The sequence below is a fragment of the Rhea americana genome, unplaced genomic scaffold (assembly GCF_003343005.1).
Source record: "Rhea americana isolate MKP2758 unplaced genomic scaffold, rheAme1 scaffold_48, whole genome shotgun sequence".
Lineage (NCBI taxonomy): Eukaryota > Metazoa > Chordata > Aves > Rheiformes > Rheidae > Rhea > Rhea americana.
Window position 1 is genome coordinate 2311621 of NW_028186623.1, and position 17155 is coordinate 2328775.

The 17155-nt window shown below is 45.7% G+C and overlaps 2 protein-coding genes across 2 annotated transcripts; one reads left to right on the plus strand and one right to left on the minus strand.

The window, feature by feature from the left end:
- Nucleotides 1–7: 7 nt before the first annotated feature.
- VPS26B (VPS26 retromer complex component B) lies at nucleotides 8–11107 on the plus strand. Its single transcript, XM_085316795.1, has 6 exons — nucleotides 8–339; nucleotides 4216–4372; nucleotides 5212–5376; nucleotides 6360–6535; nucleotides 7194–7336; nucleotides 7939–11107. The coding sequence occupies exons 1-6, from the start codon at nucleotides 117–119 to the stop codon at nucleotides 8083–8085; spliced, it is 1011 nt and encodes a 336-aa protein (XP_085172921.1). The 5' UTR covers nucleotides 8–116; the 3' UTR covers nucleotides 8086–11107.
- A 502-nt stretch (nucleotides 11108–11609) lies between these two features.
- On the minus strand, nucleotides 11610–17023 carry THYN1 (thymocyte nuclear protein 1). Its single transcript, XM_085316798.1, has 8 exons — nucleotides 16895–17023; nucleotides 16172–16255; nucleotides 15057–15283; nucleotides 14493–14561; nucleotides 13517–13609; nucleotides 12719–12814; nucleotides 11955–12105; nucleotides 11610–11838 (listed from the first exon to the last, which is right to left on the minus strand). The coding sequence occupies exons 2-8, from the start codon at nucleotides 16212–16214 to the stop codon at nucleotides 11792–11794; spliced, it is 726 nt and encodes a 241-aa protein (XP_085172924.1). The 5' UTR covers nucleotides 16215–16255; nucleotides 16895–17023; the 3' UTR covers nucleotides 11610–11791.
- Between the last annotated feature and the right edge of the window lie 132 nt (nucleotides 17024–17155).

Consider the following 17155-nt stretch of genomic DNA (forward strand, 5'->3'; position numbering starts at 1 on the left):
CCGCCGCAGAGTCCTGTCCGCGGCGCCTCTGGGCAGGCCAGGAGCCGCCGGCGGCGCTTCTCCCGCGGCGCCGTGCGGGGAGGGGCCCCGGGGGCCGCCGCCGCCGCCCCGGTGCCATGAGCTTCTTTGGGTTCGGGCAGAGCGCGGAGCTGGAGCTGGTGCTGAGCGACGCCGAGAGCCGGCGGCGGGTGGAGCACAAGACCGAGGAGGGCAAGAAGGAGAAATACTTCCTCTTCTACGATGGGGAGACCGTGTCCGGGCGGGTCATCCTCACCCTCAAGCACCCCAACAAGCGGCTGGAGCACCAGGGCATCAAAGTGGAGTTCATCGGGCAGATCGGTGAGGGCGCGGGGGCGGCGGGCGCGGGGAAGGGGCTGTTGCGCTGCCCCGAAAGGCACCGGGATCCTGGTTGGTTTAAAAAAAAAAAAAAAGAAAAAATAAAGTAGGTTACGCTGGCTGTCGGGCAGCGCTGAGAATTCCCATGGCCACCTGGAACTGTTCCAGGCCCTGTTAGGGCTGGCGCCCCAGCCTGCTCTCTCCGCTCGAGCCTGTGCAGAAGGGAGGCAGCTCCAGTCCTTTTCCAGGTCACTGTTCCCTTGTCCTATTTTATCGCTTCTGCTCAGTTACTTAAGCGCTAAAATACACGTTCTCTGACAGAGCATCAGATTTGGGTTCCGTTCTCCAGATTCAGCTGCCAGTCTGAAAATCCTAGCAACGACGTGTACACGGCGTTCTCCAGATTGCCTCTCTTCACAACTCCTCCCGCTAATGCACGGCTAGATGGCGATTTGTATTGGTGCCTACTGATTTTGTTAAGCCTGGGTATGTTAGGAAGCAATAGCAACGCCAAGGGCCGAGGACAGCAAATCGGTGGGCCGAGGACAGCAAATCGGGTGGTTTTTGCATGTGCGTTTCAAATCACCCACTAGAGCCCCAGACCTGCTGCTCCACGAGGCAGTTAACCCTTGTAGAGCCGCTTTCTTTAGGCTTACAGCCTCAGCTCCATTGATCCTACATTTATCTCTATTTTTTCGTTGAACAGATGATCGTATATTCTGCGTAGTTGCCTCAGGGACTCCTTTTGTTGTTTAAAACTGGTGGTTATCTATATATGTATCCAATTTAGATTCATTTAAGCATTTCCTGCTCTCTCAGAGGAAAGGTAGCTGCCACACCCACTGCTTGATCAGAGTGGAGATTTCAGTGTTTTGTGGACATGTCTGAGACCCATGTTCAAAATAAAATCAGGATTTTCTTAGTGGTGTGACTGCTTTCTGCCTCTGTATTAACTGAGCTGTGCCAGTGTGGTACTTTACATTGGTGGCCCTCTGTACACTGGTTTAACCCTGAAAATCACTGCACAAACAGTGGGCTTGGATGTTACTGTTACCTTCCTGGGATCAAAACCCTTGCCTTGCAGATCAAGCGGTATAAGAAAGTGAACAAGTAGTTTTTTCTTTTCCCAGCTTCAGTATTTCTACCTTTATTTATTCATTTATTTATTTATTTATTTTTATGGCCTCGCTCACACATTACCATTTGGAAAGAAAAGGCTGGACAGGCAGAGAGAAACTGTGAATAGTGGTGTGTAAGTGAGCCCATTTATCAGAAGCTAATTTATGAGCTCCTATTTCATTATGGTCCTCAGTAGAAATTGAGCATGAACTTCACTTCCTGCTCCTTCTTTGTGCTGCTTTGTCTGCTTCTGTTTCCCCATTTTGCAAGACTTTTGAGCCATAGATACTTTGTACAACTGCTGTGAATTTATAAACGTTACCCAAGCGGTGTGTATTAGGAGCTGCTCTGGCTGCATGCTTCTCCTTTGTTGTTGTTGTTGCCTGTCTGGCTACTTCAGTAAAGCCCAAAGTGCTAGTTGGGAAGTGTGTACCGCTGATGAGATGATTTAACAGGTAAGGAAACTGAGACGTGAAGAAGTGATGTGTCACAGTGAAGATGGCTGTTTGAGACCAGATAGCAGAGTCCAGACTGTGAATATATTCTAGTGTCCTGTGTGGCCCTTTGTGAATGCAGAATCCATATATGATTTCCATTTGCCTGCAGTTACTGTGTCCTCAGCGTGTCACTGTAATGTTGGCAGGTTATATGTTAATATGGAAGGAAATCTTTATAGCTTTTAAAAACTGAAATTGCAGCTTATATCTGCTTGACATGCTAATATCTTCTAAAGCATAGAAAACATCAGTCCTTCCTCTTCTTAAGACTGTGAAGTGCTAATCTCTGCCCTTTGGAGGTAGCTGAGAACTTAATACACTGATACTTGCTTCTCCTTGCTTTAAATTCAGTTGTTGCCTTCTGTATCATGCAGGAAGATGATAGATTCCTCTTTTTATGTGCCACATGGCTTGTTTCTGTCACATCAACAAGCACTCTCCTGCTCTCAGTGGACATTTATTCAATGCAGAGAGACTTGGTATATTTATTTATGTCACCAGCGTGCCTAGCCCAAAGGGCTTGATGGCGCTTGCTGTTCTGTATAAGTGAGAGGTATTCTAGGGCCAGTGTTTCCACCAGAGAGAGAAGGTGAACAAAATGGTGTGAGAAAATGACGTTACTTAGAACCTGAAATCTCATCATGTATATTATGGAGCTCTGAGTCTCTCCCCAGTTCCTGAGCTCTACTAGTACCTCCCCAAAGCCTCAACTGCACAGCTTAGTGCTTCCAGTGAACTTGGATGCATATGATTGTCTGATGACTCAGGCTTTTGCTTCCTGATCCCAAGGTATCAGATTGGCCAGGCTTTACTTTTTTAAAGGACTGTGTGGGTACCTTGTAGTCACACGTAGCTCATGCACAGGATTGTAAAAGGAAGATTGCATTGGCAGTTGCATGTAATACAGAGCTGTGAATGTAATTTGCAGAGTGCAAGTTTCTGCTGCTTTGACTTATGACGGAAAACTGCATGAAAGCAAAGAGATGATCACTTTAGTTAAATGAGGAACCTGTAGTAGGCCCCTTCTGACCTAGGAAGGTTGTAGGGAAAGCTGAAGCTTCGGTTGCTTTAGGCTGGCTTGAGCATTGCTTCCAAAGATGAATGCTCTTCCCTCATCAATGTTGACAGGGCCATTAATGTGTCACCTAGGGCCTGATGTTACTTAGCTCAACTTCCAGCTCTCCCGCTCAGTTTTCATGCACTGAGCATTGACATAGTGTGAAATCACTGAGGTTTTCCACCATGACTTGTTCCCTGTAGCGATTCAAGGCCAAACTGTTTGTTGTCAAAGAATAAGCAGTAACAGTTGGAAGCCTCCTAAGCCCTTCATTTTTGCTCTGTCACTGCGTTTGCTTTTCCACAGAAGCAGTGGTGTTTTTGGTTCTCATTAGGCCACCAGTATCTTTTGCCTTGAATATAAGACTCTAGAAAATTATTAGAAGGGACTGTGAGGTGCTGGCTCCTCTTCTCAGGCAGCCTGAACATAATTCATGTTGATTATAGTTGACTTATGTCCATCTAAGGCAAGCCAAGTTCCTGATTCATTGTAGTAGGTGAGGCTGTGCTGGCCTCTTTTCTCCTGTTTCAGTGATCTCTCATCATTAATGGAGATGGAATATTTATAGACTGACCTTCTGATTCAGATGCATTTCTGTCCCATTCCTGTACATGTGGGCAGGACCTTTTGCATGAGGGCATGGTTTGACTGGTATCTTAGACACAGGTAAAGGTCGTATCTCCCGATACTGTTAAAATAGTGCAAGCTGTCTAGCTGCCTCCATCGTAGAGGAGATGTAGGAAAGCTTAGCAGTAGACCAAGTAACTGTCCCAGGAATCTGGGCTCTTTGTTACAGAATGCCTCCTTTCTTTCACCAAGCTTTATCATCTCCTTGTGAAGAACTGCAGTCAGTTTAGGCATCTGTTAATACGTGTAGCTCTCCTGATTTATACAGTGAGCAAATAACTAATTGTGCAAAATTGGTTCTTTCAGAAGTGAGCCTTAAGATAGCCCTACTTGAGAATCTTGCTGTCCTGACTACTACAGTGGCACCTGCTCAGGTTCTGGCCTGCCTCTGGCACAGAAAGCAGTGAACAGGTGCTATATTTTGCAACCACAGGTTCCGTGGGAGGTACTCTGAACAGTACTGAAGGAGGCAGTAATCTGAACAAGATAGTTTTTCTTGAGCAGTATAATCTTCTGTGTTTCCTTGCTGTGTCACGGGGATTGAGCATCACTGCTTAACTTGGACTTGCATCTTCCTAGAACTCTACTATGACCGAGGGAACCACCATGAGTTTGTGTCTCTCGTAAAAGACCTGGCCCGTCCTGGTGAATTCACTCAATCACAGACATTTGACTTTGAATTCACACATGTGGAAAAACCTTATGAATCCTACACGGGACAGAACGTGAAGTTACGGTGAGTCTCCTCCCTTTGCTGACCCCAGTTCTTGGTCTGTGCCGTGTACAACTACTGATGTTCACCATAATGCTAATAGGGTGCAGGATTCTTTCCCAGATACCCTTGCAAACTTACAATGTAACTCCAGATGAAGTTTGGAGGGCTGAGTTGTAAAGATCTGTTTTTCTGAGTTTTATATGAGTGCAGCAGGCTTCGTGTAACTTACTTTGCACCATTTAGATGTCAGAAGAAACCAGCTCCTTTTGAATCCTCCAAATGCTTCCAATTTATTTGATTATTCAAAAAACAAAGTATTACTGTTTGCTTTAGTCTCTAACAGGGACATTTTTACTGTCTTATAATCTGACTTTTTTACTTTAATTGTGCTCTGCATGCAAACAGATGCCTAGCTTGTATCTTGTTCATGTGTTGCCAACTATATTTCACATTTAGGTGTTCCAGTTGACTTGAAATCTAGTCACTGGCTTCAAAAGAAGGAAAACTCCGAGATCTACAGACAGAGGTGTGTCAGTGGAGACAGATGCTCTGGTTAAAGGGCAGTGATCTTCAGCATGAGCTCTGCAAGCTGTTTCTCAGATCCCCAAAATGGTGCTTAAGAAACTCGGGCTCACAAATGCGTGAAATGCTTGTAGATGTCTTAAGAGTCTGAGAGTCTGCTTTTTCATTGGAAAATTCCTTACTGTCTTTTCCAACATGGGGTATTGGGTGCTCCAGAAGCCAGTGGTGCCAATAAGACAGCTCAGATAGTCCAGTCGAATCCATTCAGTCCCATGTCCCTCCCTACTCTCTTTGTTGCTACCTGTGTTATTCTAACAGGAGGGAGGCTCTTTTTGCAGGTATTTCCTCCGAGCAACTGTCAGCCGCAGACTGAATGATGTGGTGAAAGAAATGGACATAGTTGTGCATACTCTGAGCACCTACCCAGAGCTCAACTCCTCTATTAAGATGGAGGTGGGGATTGAGGATTGCCTGCACATTGAGTTCGAGTATAACAAGTCCAAGTAAGTGCCTCAAGAGTGTGGGGAATCATCTACTTGATTGGTCAGCTCGGTTTAATAGGTAGAGACCTGTCTTGCCTGTGGTCTTCAAATGGATTCATTTCTGTGCTAGAGCAAGGCTGACAGCCAGCTCACTGAAGTCACAGAATCACAGAATGGTTGAGGTTGGAAGGGAACTCCCAACTCAAGCAGGTCACCTAGAGCATGTTGCACAGGATCGTGTCCAGGTGGGTTTTGAATATCTCCAGAGAAGGAGACTCCAGAACCTCTCTGCACAACCTGTTCCAGTGCTCTGTCACTCTGACAGTAAAGACGTTTTTCCTTGTAACTGATCCTAGGTTAGGATCTGCGAGTTGTCATCCTTGTCCTGAGGATGACCTAGACCCAGTAGTGGGAAGCAGTGGCTGTGACATACCAAGCTTGGAGCAGAGCATGAGGCTATTGCAGTAACTTCACATCCCCAGTATCCTCAGCAGTGTCAGTATTCCCAGGCGTCTTCAAGGCATGAAGTGTCTTGTGCTCTCTTGCTAGACAGTACAGCTGAAATGGGACCTTAATTTAGGTACAGAAGTTGGGGGCAACTGATTTAAACTGCTTCTAATGTATCTTCCTCAGCTAATGCTGGCAAATCTCCCTGCAGTTTAACATTCAGGTTGGTTTTAGTTGACCTAAAAGACTGGTTTTGGAGGCTTTGCTATTGCAGAGGTTTCTTGCAGATATTCAGCCTGGTATTCTGTTTTTGATTTTGATTTTAACATGATTTCTGATCATGTTAAATGTTCTTGTTGATTTTTAAGGGACTGGAGGATGAAACCTGATGCATTGTTTAAAGCAGTGTAGTTGGGGTGGTAGAGATTCCATGTGAAATCTAGTGTTGGGCTGAGGATAAGAGGGAAGCACCTGATAATTGAGTTGCCACTCTCCAGCGTGTGTCCTGGTCTGCTGTGCAGTGTTTGATTGTGATGTTCTCCTCCTTCATGTGCTAGGTATCATTTGAAAGATGTGATTGTTGGAAAGATCTACTTCCTGCTGGTGCGGATCAAGATCAAACACATGGAGATAGATATCATCAAGAGAGAAACAACAGGGACTGGTCCCAATGTATATCATGAGAATGACACCATAGCTAAATATGAGATCATGGATGGGGCACCTGTGAGAGGTGAGAAGGCGAATTATCTCCTCAAAATTCTTTAAGTCTTTGGGAGTGGGAATATGAGTCCCACAGTATCTTCAGCCGAATTTCTGTGCTCAGTAGTAATACATATCCTGCTTCGTTGGTGAACTTATGACAATTTATATAGGTGATTAAATATGATCCCTTTCCTTATCTAGTACAGTGGGGGAATGGAGGTACAATGAGTTGCAGTGACTGACTTTTTTTGATGAAGCAGTGGCAAAACCAGAACTAAATTTAAATTCAGTGTTGGCATGGGCCACCAGCTGGCATTGCTGTAACTCAGAACAGAAAGATTGGCAGTGAACTAAACACTATCTCCTGCTTTACTTGTTTTCCAGTTCCGTTGCCCAGCAGAATCACCTGCCACAGAAAATGTCACCTTGTTCATTTTTTGCTTGCGATGTTGTCTTGATGCAGGTGACGTAGGACTCCCATGCTGTTAAAGTGGAGATGAAATAGCTGTCAGCAGGGCAGGATCTGGCTATGGGCTATGCATGCTGACAGCTTTCTGAAGGGATTTGATATCTTAGTCCACCTGTGGAAATGGTCCCAAGAGCTCATGTGCCCTAGAGAGATTTTTGTTTTGCATAGGTTGTGTCTATGCATTTTGTCTGTGCTGATGGTTCTGTATCCACTGTAGGGGAGTCCATTCCCATCAGGCTCTTCCTGGCTGGCTACGAACTGACTCCAACGATGAGGGACATCAATAAGAAGTTCTCAGTGCGATATTACCTCAATCTGGTGCTGATTGATGAGGAAGAGAGGCGCTACTTCAAACAGCAGGTAAGAAACAGCAGTTAGGTCTTGTGGAGCCTGCAGACTGTCACCTGAGGTACTGTTTTAAGGATCTTTGGGAAGCTGCATTCCCATGGCAGGGGGAATCATGAGCTGAGTATCCATCAGGACTAGACCACTTGGGATGTGCAAAGAGGGTCTAGAAGAGACCATCCACACAGTTAAGATGTGTGTGGTTGTGTGGGGATAATATGTATGAGGGTGCCTACGTGGTCCTTCTCTGCCACTTTGCTGCCCCATGCTGAAGTTCCTGCTTCGCCTTGTGAATTCCAGTGGGGGTAGTGTACAGCAGCAGAGTGGGTCTAACATCCAGCGGGCTGCCCCTGTGTGCTGAGATCCTAGAGATAAGGGCTGTACTCAAGTTTTCATGAGGGCTGCAATGGGAGGCCTCTCGTTACCACTGTGGGTGGCCTTAGGGTGTGTGGCTGAGTGCAGTGTGCCAGCATGGGTTGAGTTCTCTCTGGGTGCAAGCACTGGATACAAGCTGCTCACCTGGCAGATTGGTTCAGCATTTTGGTTTGAGTGGCTCTGAATGGGGCTGGGAAGAGGTCTGAAAGCCATGACAAGCCCTGCTGGCTGTGTTACTACAGGAGGTGGTGCTTTGGCGCAAAGGAGACATAGTGAGGAAGAGCATGTCCCACCAAGCAGCCATCGCCTCCCAGCGGTTTGAGGGGACATCCTCGCACACCGAGGCCAAGACCCCCAGCCAGCCTGCAGAGAACAACAGCCGGCAGTGAGAGGCCACGCAGAGGAAGGAAGGCTGCTGCGGAGCCAGTGGGGGCAGCAGCGAGGAAGAAGAGAAAATACTTCAGAGACTTCATGAAAATAAATATCCGTTTTCAACTTAATTCCTTTCTTCAAAGGACTAGTAGGGTGGGGAGGGGATAAGAGGGCAAGGCAGCTGGAGTGCTGGTGATGTGGAGTTGAAGGTACCTCAGTGCTTCCCAATCAACTACATTCCTCTGGGATGGGCCGCTTTGACGTGTGTGTCCGGAGGCTGCGGAACTGCCTGATCTCCTCTTTGCCCCCAGAACCCTTTCAGCATGGTAGCGGGGAGGGAGAGAGCAAGTGAAGGCCAAATCCGCTGCTCCTCCTCAGCAGTGTGGATGTTGCTTTGGGGCTGTGTAGGATAGATATTTTTCTTGCCTTCTAGAAATTTTCATGAGGGAAAATGACACTATTTTAGCTGGAAGGTAGGGAAGGGAATCGGACTGAGGTGTGGCCTACTTGAAATAACTTCATGTTGTCCCCTCTCTCCCTCTCCTTCCTCTTTATAGTGTTGTCGGATTCTTTATCGCAAACAGTTACTTAACGTAGTTGAGTCAGCCCTGGGATTACCACAGAGCCACTGTGCTGGTGGAACATGGGCAGCAGGAAGGATTTTGTGCCCCTGTTGTGGGAACTCCTGACTGCCATGCTGAGGTTGAATGCTGAGGAGATGAGGTTAGCAGGAAGAAGTGAAGCATACGAACACAGTGGAGCATGGAACAGAGAGGTGGCACAGGCTGGACAGTGGCTAACAATGATGCTGGGCAGTTAGGAGGTGGGGACAGGAAGGCTTCTGACTCTTGAGACTAGTGCCTTCCCAGTGTTGTCTCAGAAGCTGCATGAGCACCCCTGAGATTTGGTCTGTCTGGTTTCTGCATTTACACAGTCTCAGATGGTGCTGCAGAGCAGGGACGGACCAGCCTTGAGAGGTCTAGAGAAGAGTGTTGAAACATGAGATAAATGGGGGCTCCCTGTGGGAGCATGTATTGCATAGACTGCCCTGCTCATCTCTGTGTCCTTGTGACAGAGCAGGCTTTGTAGTGGGGACAGACGGCTGTATAGAAATATGAGTATTGCTTTCTCTCCCTCATGCCTGCAGGATAAGGATTGGTAATCCTAGGAAGTGGGATGCTGTTTAAGAAGCTCGTGGCCTGTGTATGCTGCTAGTTGAAGCCCAGCAGCAATTGGAAAGATGGTAAAACTTTCAATTCCAGGGACAGGTTCTTGAGCTGAATTCTCCGGTGAGGTCTGTGGGTACAGCATGAGCTGAGAATGAGAATAAAGGTCTTTTCTATTCTGAGATAAGCTCTGTTTACCCTTCAGCTAAGTAGAATCATGACAACATTCCCAGAAGGAAATCACTTCTCTATTAAACTTTAGATGTGGCTTTGTAGACTTGACTGAGTTTGGCTAATACCCGTCCTTTTTTAGAAGTCCTCCAAGGAAGCAGGTGGTTAAATCTCCTTTCGGATGGAGAGAAGCCTGAACTAATATAAGCTCCATCAAATGGGATTTGTCTAGATCTCCCTGTGAGTTTGTAGCTCACTAGGGTTACACCCAGCTTGGTTTTGACTCTGAATGAATCTCCTCTGCCTCTGTCCTGCAGTTGGATGTAGAACAGTTGTTTTGCAGCTGGGAAATGAAAGCATCTGCTTTGTTTAGTGGAACAGTGTTGGTGGAGGGAATGGGGTCTGGGTGGGAAGGGGAGCTTTTTATGTAATAAGACAGCTACTGTATTTCAGTGATAAATGTATGTTTCTGCTTGCCAAAGTAAGTTATCTTTTACTCACCATGTGTAAGGTTGTGGTTTTTTAGTAGAGCTGGACAGTCTCACTCTGTTGTAGAGGACACTAATGACCTCATCTCTGCTGAATGCTCTTGTCACACCATGTTTCTGCTCTGTAATAGTGAAGATGTGGCTTACTCTTCTTTACACGAGAAGTTTGTGCCATGGGCTGGAGCCATGTCTTCCTGAGACCGAAGCAAAAGCTTACTTTAGACAACTGCCTTGTTATGTCAGGGAAAGGGGTGGTGAACTGCTGGGTGTCTCACAGGGCAAAGGAAACTGGATGTTACTTTTGACACTAACTCACTCCCCCCTCAGTGTAGGGGGAACCACCTATGCTGTGACAATACATGATCTTTTGGAGACAAGTGAAGCTCCCCTGGGGAGCCTCTGGGGATAGCAGACTACCTTTCTATGGCTAAGTTGAGCACAGCAGCACCTTAACCACCCTCTGCTTTCTTTTGCCTCCCAGCCCTCCTGGGACTTTTTTTCCCTTGTATATTCCTCTAGATAGTAGGCCTATGGTATTAAAAGAGACCAAGTGGATGAAGATGACTATGCATTCCAGGAATGGTTCATTTACTGGCCGAACAGCATCACTGCTGGATATAAGATAATTATCTGAAAAGACAATGCATCATAAGGAGATTTCTGTTAAATACCTGTTTCTGGAGGTAACAGATGCTCCCCAGAATGCTGCTGGAGGGACTAATTGGAAGGTTTTTTTCCTACTTTACTTTGTGCCCTCTCCCCTGTGTCCCTAGTTATGAAATCAGAATTTAGAAGTTAGGTCAATTTTTACATAATCTAAATAGACCATTCATCCCGTTACCCATTAGGCCCTCTGTTTGTCTGGGGTGGAAGAGATGTGCTGGGCATCTTCAGAGAGAAGTTGAAGCATAAGGTCACTCCAGAACAAGGTACTACAGGAAAGTTACGTTAGCATGGCAGGGGGCAGACACTGCCTGAGCTGTCATGTCCCCTTGAGCTGGGTGGTTCTGTTCAGTGCTTGGGTCATTCCTTCTCTTCCAGGCAGAGTCAGGCTGGGGGGAGTGTTCAGGTACCAAACCAAGCAGTGCAACTTGTATATTTAAGCCTCTGCTGTGTTTACATGTTTCTTAATTCATTGTCTTTTCAATGGCTGTATTTTAAAACTTGGGTTTTTTGTCTCTCCAATTAAAAAAAAGCCATCCCTGGCTTTCAAATGCTGTGTGTGAATTTTGATTTGGTTTATATTGCCTGTGTTGGATCTTGGTTCTTTATCTTATTAAGACTTTTTTCTTTTAAGATGCACCTGTTCTTCATTCCTCCAAACATGGTTGAAGAGCCCCTTATCTTTCACTATCTTTATAAATACTTGGTCTTTCTTTAAGCTATGCCACTGCTTATAGGCCGTGTGGGCCATACAGTTGTTAAAAGCTAGCTCGCTAGTACTGACATCAGAGAAATAAAAGAAAATAGAGCTAAAGGAACATGAGAAGTTTTGTAACTTCAGGAAGCTAATGGTGATCAGGATCGATGTGTAGTCTAAGTTGTCTTGCTCTAGACAGAAGCCTAATGATACTTTTCTGCAGAAAAATGTCCCTTTGTAGTAGGTGGAACTTCATCAGCTCCTATAGCAAACATCCTCAAGCCAGATGCACTCACTTCCTCTTTTCAGAGATCAATGGCAGGATTTTTCCCTTGCTAAAAAATGAACAGCTGTGATTGATTCTAAAAGGCTTTATTTAAAAATAAGCAAAAGTAAGAGTGTATCAAAGAAGGGGGGACATGAAGCTTTGAATTATGTGCACTCTTGTTGTTGTGACTGAGCAAGTGAACTTGAGGATTGCGCTGGTTTAGGTGTAGGCAGAAGTAGGCTGAGTGGAAGCTGTGCTGCTGTCAGTTTCTTAATGTGGCTTTTCCTCTTCCAGGCTCAAGACAAAATCAAATTCCTCTGCATTGAAAAGGTAAGGAAGAAAAAGTCATAAGTGGAACTTTCTAGTTGTCTGGGTGAAGACTGCCTCTCAGAAGAAATGGCACCAAAAGCCCAGAGGAGGGGAAGGTTCTTACCTTGTGTCAGTGGTTGGATGGAAAGACGTTGTCTTGTGAAGAGCATCATGTTCTTTAGGGGACCTCCATCTGCTTTATGTGCCAGGTGGTGGGCCTTGATTTCAGAAAGGGGGATGAAACGTTTTGTCATCCGCACAAACTGGACATCCACCTGGGAAGTGATGGCAGCAAAAGACCACAGTTGACAAAAGACCTTGGGGGGAGAGATCTTAAATGGAAGTAAATGGCTGATGTGTAGTATTTTAAAGTGGTACGGAAGCTTTTCCTGGCTGAAGGCTACAAGAGCTTTCAGACACTTCTGGCAGGCTGCTTGTTTGCATGGATCTTAGCATTGTCCTCTAACAACATATGTGTTCATGCAGCCACAGACAGTAAAAAATGAAGATATGGGTTATAACCAGTCAGTGAACAGTCTCTTCCCTTTAATTTAGAATGCCTCAAAACTATAGCTTTGTTTGCTGTAGACCCAGAGTGGTGCTTAAAGATGTTGATTGTCTTTCCTAACCAACAGTTCTGCAATGCAGAGAGGTCAGTTCTGCATCCAGGTAGGATTTGAAAACTTAGGGAAATTGATTTTGACAGCCCTATGGACAAGATGGGGGGGAAAAGGCAGAGGAAACAATTGGGACTGGATTTTCTCTTGAGAGTGAAAGGCAGTTAGACTGGAATAGAAGCTTAAGATCTGTGATATTAGGAGGGGAGATTCCTAACTTAGCTAGGCTTGCACCTAGCTTGAAATAGATGCATTTTGTTTGCTACATTACCATGGACCATTTGGGGTTCTCTTTTCTGCTGGAGGAATCATAGTGAGGATCCTTCTGATCAAACTGTGTGTGATCGGGGTATGCTTCCTTTACAATCTGAAGCAGAAGGAGAGAAAAATGAGAGAGACATTCTTGTCAGTTAAATCCTGTTGTCAGTAAAGACTATGAAAGGCTCATACGAAAGCTGCAATTAGACATAAGGAGTAATCCTGGTGTGAAAATTAGCCTTGCTTCCTCTGACCTCCATTCTAACAGCTTGAGGCATTTCCTTCCTTCACGTTTTTTGGCTTGATGCACTCCAGAACAGTATGGGTGTCGATGAAACATCACCACCTCTTTGAAGAGCATTGTGGAAGGAGCACATATAGCAGAGGGAGAACTGGATACATGAGGATAGAATCTGTGACAAGTGCTCCTCTTAAAATGAAAAGTTTTTTTGTGCCCTAGGTTTTACACAACTGCCTTGCAGGCTCAGCTCAGCAGAACTTGAGTCACATTTTACTCAGATGCCCTGAGTGTGGAGCAACAATTGACTTGGCTGGAAGCACTCTGTAATGACAGCAGGATCACAGTAGTTTGGTTCCATTTCTCTGGGGAAAGACGACTGGCTGAGTCAGCCCTGCTGTGATATGTACTGTTGAGCCTAGATACCTTAGGCTCATTCACTGTTCTCCTGAGGCTTCTCTTGCACTCATTTTGTTCTGAGACAGAAGTAGAGCTAATGAACTCTTCAGTAATATACTAATGATTTTTTCTTTTTTTATTCTCTGAAACACAGAATAAGCAAGAGGGTCTCACCTTGACAATGCCAACAATCCCAGGCTCTTTACAGTTACTGTGATAGAAGAAGGCCTGCTGACCAAGCTTCATTGCCCTCAGGAAATTCCGTGCCTGTCAGATTTAAACAAGAGACTGAGCTCTTTGTAGGAGAGATGGCAGGCCCTCTCAGGGCTTCATTATAAACAGCTGGAAAGAGGAACAAACAACAGGAGAAGGACATGTGCTTCAGAACTACTCAGATGAGCTTTCCTACAGTTGTCCTACAGATGCTTCATGCTGTAATGAAATGAAGTAAAAACAAGGTTAACCAACAATATCCTGCTGGTTAGAAAGCATGTGGGATTTTAGCAGCTTGGCCACCCTTGTTCAGGGATAGCAGGAGACTTGAGTTCGCTGTTGAGCAAGCAAGCAGCAGAGCTGGTCTCATTTAGGCAGAGGAAGTCTGTGTGGATCTCCTTTGCACACAAAGGCTGGAACAGCAAGTTGTACATTGACAAGACGCAGTATTTGAGTAAGCAAAGACTTGCCCGAAGCTGTCAAGAAAAATAACGGCTGGTGATCTGTTTGAACTCCTTGAGACCAAACTAAAAAAAACTGAGCAATTTGACAGAATATTACTCAGCTGGCTACAGCATGGTGCTAATAATGTCAAGGTCGTGGGTTCAATCCCTGTATGGACCACTTGTATCCCTGCTGCGCAGGGAGGCTGGACTAGATGATCTCCAGAGGTCCCTTCCAACCTTACTGATTCTATGATTACTTAGCCTGATTCAGGCTGGCAAGAAGTTTCTGAGGTAGAGGCAATTAAGCATGTATACTCCAGTCAAAATACAACTGTAAAAGCTGGCAGAGTGCACCAAAAGGAAATAACTTCAGCACTGTAACAGGTAAAGGGAACAAGTCATCTGTTGGGAAAGAGGGACTTTTCATTTCCTGTATATTTTCTACTGATATTTCAGTGATCCTGTCTCTAACACTGGATCCTGCTCCTTACCTGGTAGTTTCTTACTCCATCCCAAAAGGTTGTCTGGTTGGGCTGAGCCTTCAAGTCTTCAATGCTGAACTGCCAAATGGAATGAAAATGCAAGGTCAGGTGGCAGTCTGGTCTTTTTTGTCATACTATGTACATTTTTCTTTTTTTTTTCTAGTTGATCCTTTAATTATAGTACAAACTTCATAGAACCTTTTGGTTCCCACAGGGTCTAAAGAAAAGTCTTCATATACTGGGAACACTAGAGCAGTGTAAAAGCAGGATCTGAAATAGATGCTGTCCCTGCTACAAACATCTAAACGTCCTGAGGACCTGACTTATTCTCTTCCAGCACAACAGCCTTAGCGTTTTATCCTTGTAGTAAGAGAGGAAGTATTACATATTTCTATTTCCAGGAAGACAGATCGTTGTTGAAAAGTAGTAAAGAAACACAAGCATGTTGATATTGCAAACAACTTGAGTTGTCTGATCTTATAACTCTGTGTTTAGGCAATAATGCTCTGGTTAGATGTGAAACTGCTTCCAACTTTGCTGAGTAAGAATACTAGAACAGGTGTCAGTGCTTACTTTCATATCCACTCCCTTCTCGAGCCTGCTCTCTGGCTCCGATTTCAGAAGCCAGTGACAATATGTTTGCTTGCTTTCCTCCCCACCAGAGTCGGATTCTTTTGCTTTTTTCCAGTTCTTCCATCCTGATTTGGAACTCCCAGCTGGAGGTTTTGTGGACTTCTCCTCTTCTTCCTTTTTTTGAGTTTCCTCAGTTTTGGCTATTTTAGCATCAGGCTCCTTTTTATCTTAAAAGAAACAGCAAAAAAGGACCATTCAGATAAAACACGTTTTGTTTCCGATCAGGACTGGTGGTAAGACAATTTTATTGTCCAAGATGGTTTCACATACTGATATTTGCCTGCAGCAGAAGTTTGGTGGGCCTCAGGTGCTAGGTTTCAGGTATTAGCATTACTCATCAGTGTTCTTGAGTGTTTTTAACTCATGTCTGAAATAAGGATTTTTTTTTTGTGGTGTGCAGAAGCATAGTTTTTAATAATCATAATTCTGCTTATACTGAGGTTTACCAAAAAAAGCTAGGAGGAGCCATGCTCCCCCAATGAGATGTAGTTGATTTATTATTAATAGCAGAGTTACAGGCAACAAACTTGATTTAAGTGAATTTGGAGAATAATAGGAAAATGCAGCAGCGAAGCAAGCTATTCCAACTTCTGCAATAGGTGGAAGCTTTAGATTAAGCTTCCACTGTCCTATTGGTTCAGAGGTGGTCCATATCCCTGTTTCTCCAGGACCTACATAATGAAAACAATTAGTGACAAGTGATTAAAGGATAGGAAGATAATTATTTGCTTGAGTTCCTGCAGCAGATGAGTGGCACAGACAACTGTGTAATTCCCTATCTTATGCCTTAAGCACCAGATAATGTTGCATCAAGTACAAGTCTTTTTTTGAGTTACATTTCTTAACTGTCTCATGCTGAGAATACCTCTTTGTCCCTACTGTATGTCTGTTAGACTTGTCTCAGTCACACATGGGTGCTCAGTCTGTTTTTTACAGAGGAAATACTGTCTGTAAGACACTGTTCTGAAAGACACAGTTAAGATGACTGTCTACTTTCATTATAGCCCGGAACCTCAGGTAAGAGATTCTGAATTAGTTAGGATGTCTGCACAGACCTGCTGATGCTCCTTTGTCTCTCTTTCTGCTTGGCCAAGGCATCTCTGGTCTCTTCAAATGATATTCTCTTCACCGAGAAGCACCTGCCGAATGAGAGAAGGAAGGAAGAATTATTGCATATTTAGGCAAGCTGAAAAAAAGGACAGTGATCTGACAGGACAGTGAAAGCTGTACAGTAAATGCAGAGTAGATATATTTCCTTCCTTGAGCTTAGCCTGGGCTCTCTCAACACCATTTCCTGCATCAGTGCAAATCCTGGCGCTGGTCGAGCACCACACCCTTGGCGTGTTGGCGGCTGGCCGGCCGGCCTCCATAGCAGTGCCGTGATGGACGTTAGCAGAAGGGCCGCTTTTCTCCTCAGCAGGGCAGCCATTGGAGAAGAGTCGCGAAGGTGCTTGCCCTAAGTGTGGATATTCCCTGCTATGTGAAAGGAACTGCACTATCGAGGAAGTGAGAACAGCTTGTTTCCAAAGCTTGGTCCAGCCTTGCTCTGGGGGTGTCTGTCTCAGCTTGCTTCTCAGAAATATGCGTGCAAAAGCCTCTTGAGAAAAGGGAGCAAGCTGGCGGGCCCACCTCTGCCCCTTCCTGCCAGCAGCCCTTATCAGAAGTTTTCGGGCTCTGACCCGGCCTCCTCCTGCCAGAAGGTGTGGCATCAACTTTTCCATCTTCCGCGCCAAGCTTCTCCCCTCCCTCCCGCCCCAGGCCCAAGCTCGCCCTCTCACCGGCTCCGGTTGCCGCTGCCCCCTCTCCTCGGACAGGGGGAAAGGATGCTCCTGCGCTGCCCCAGCTTCAGCGCAGGAGGAGGAAACCCGCCGGCCCCCACCCGCCTGGAGTCGGAAGTCGGTAACCGTTATGCAAAGAAGGCATCGCCTGCAGGACTCGCCTCCCCGCCGCAGCCAATGTGCGAGCCGCGGCGGCGGACTACAGCTCCCAGCGCGCCGCGCCGCTCCCAGCGCGCCGCGCCGCTCCCGGCGGCTCCGGCC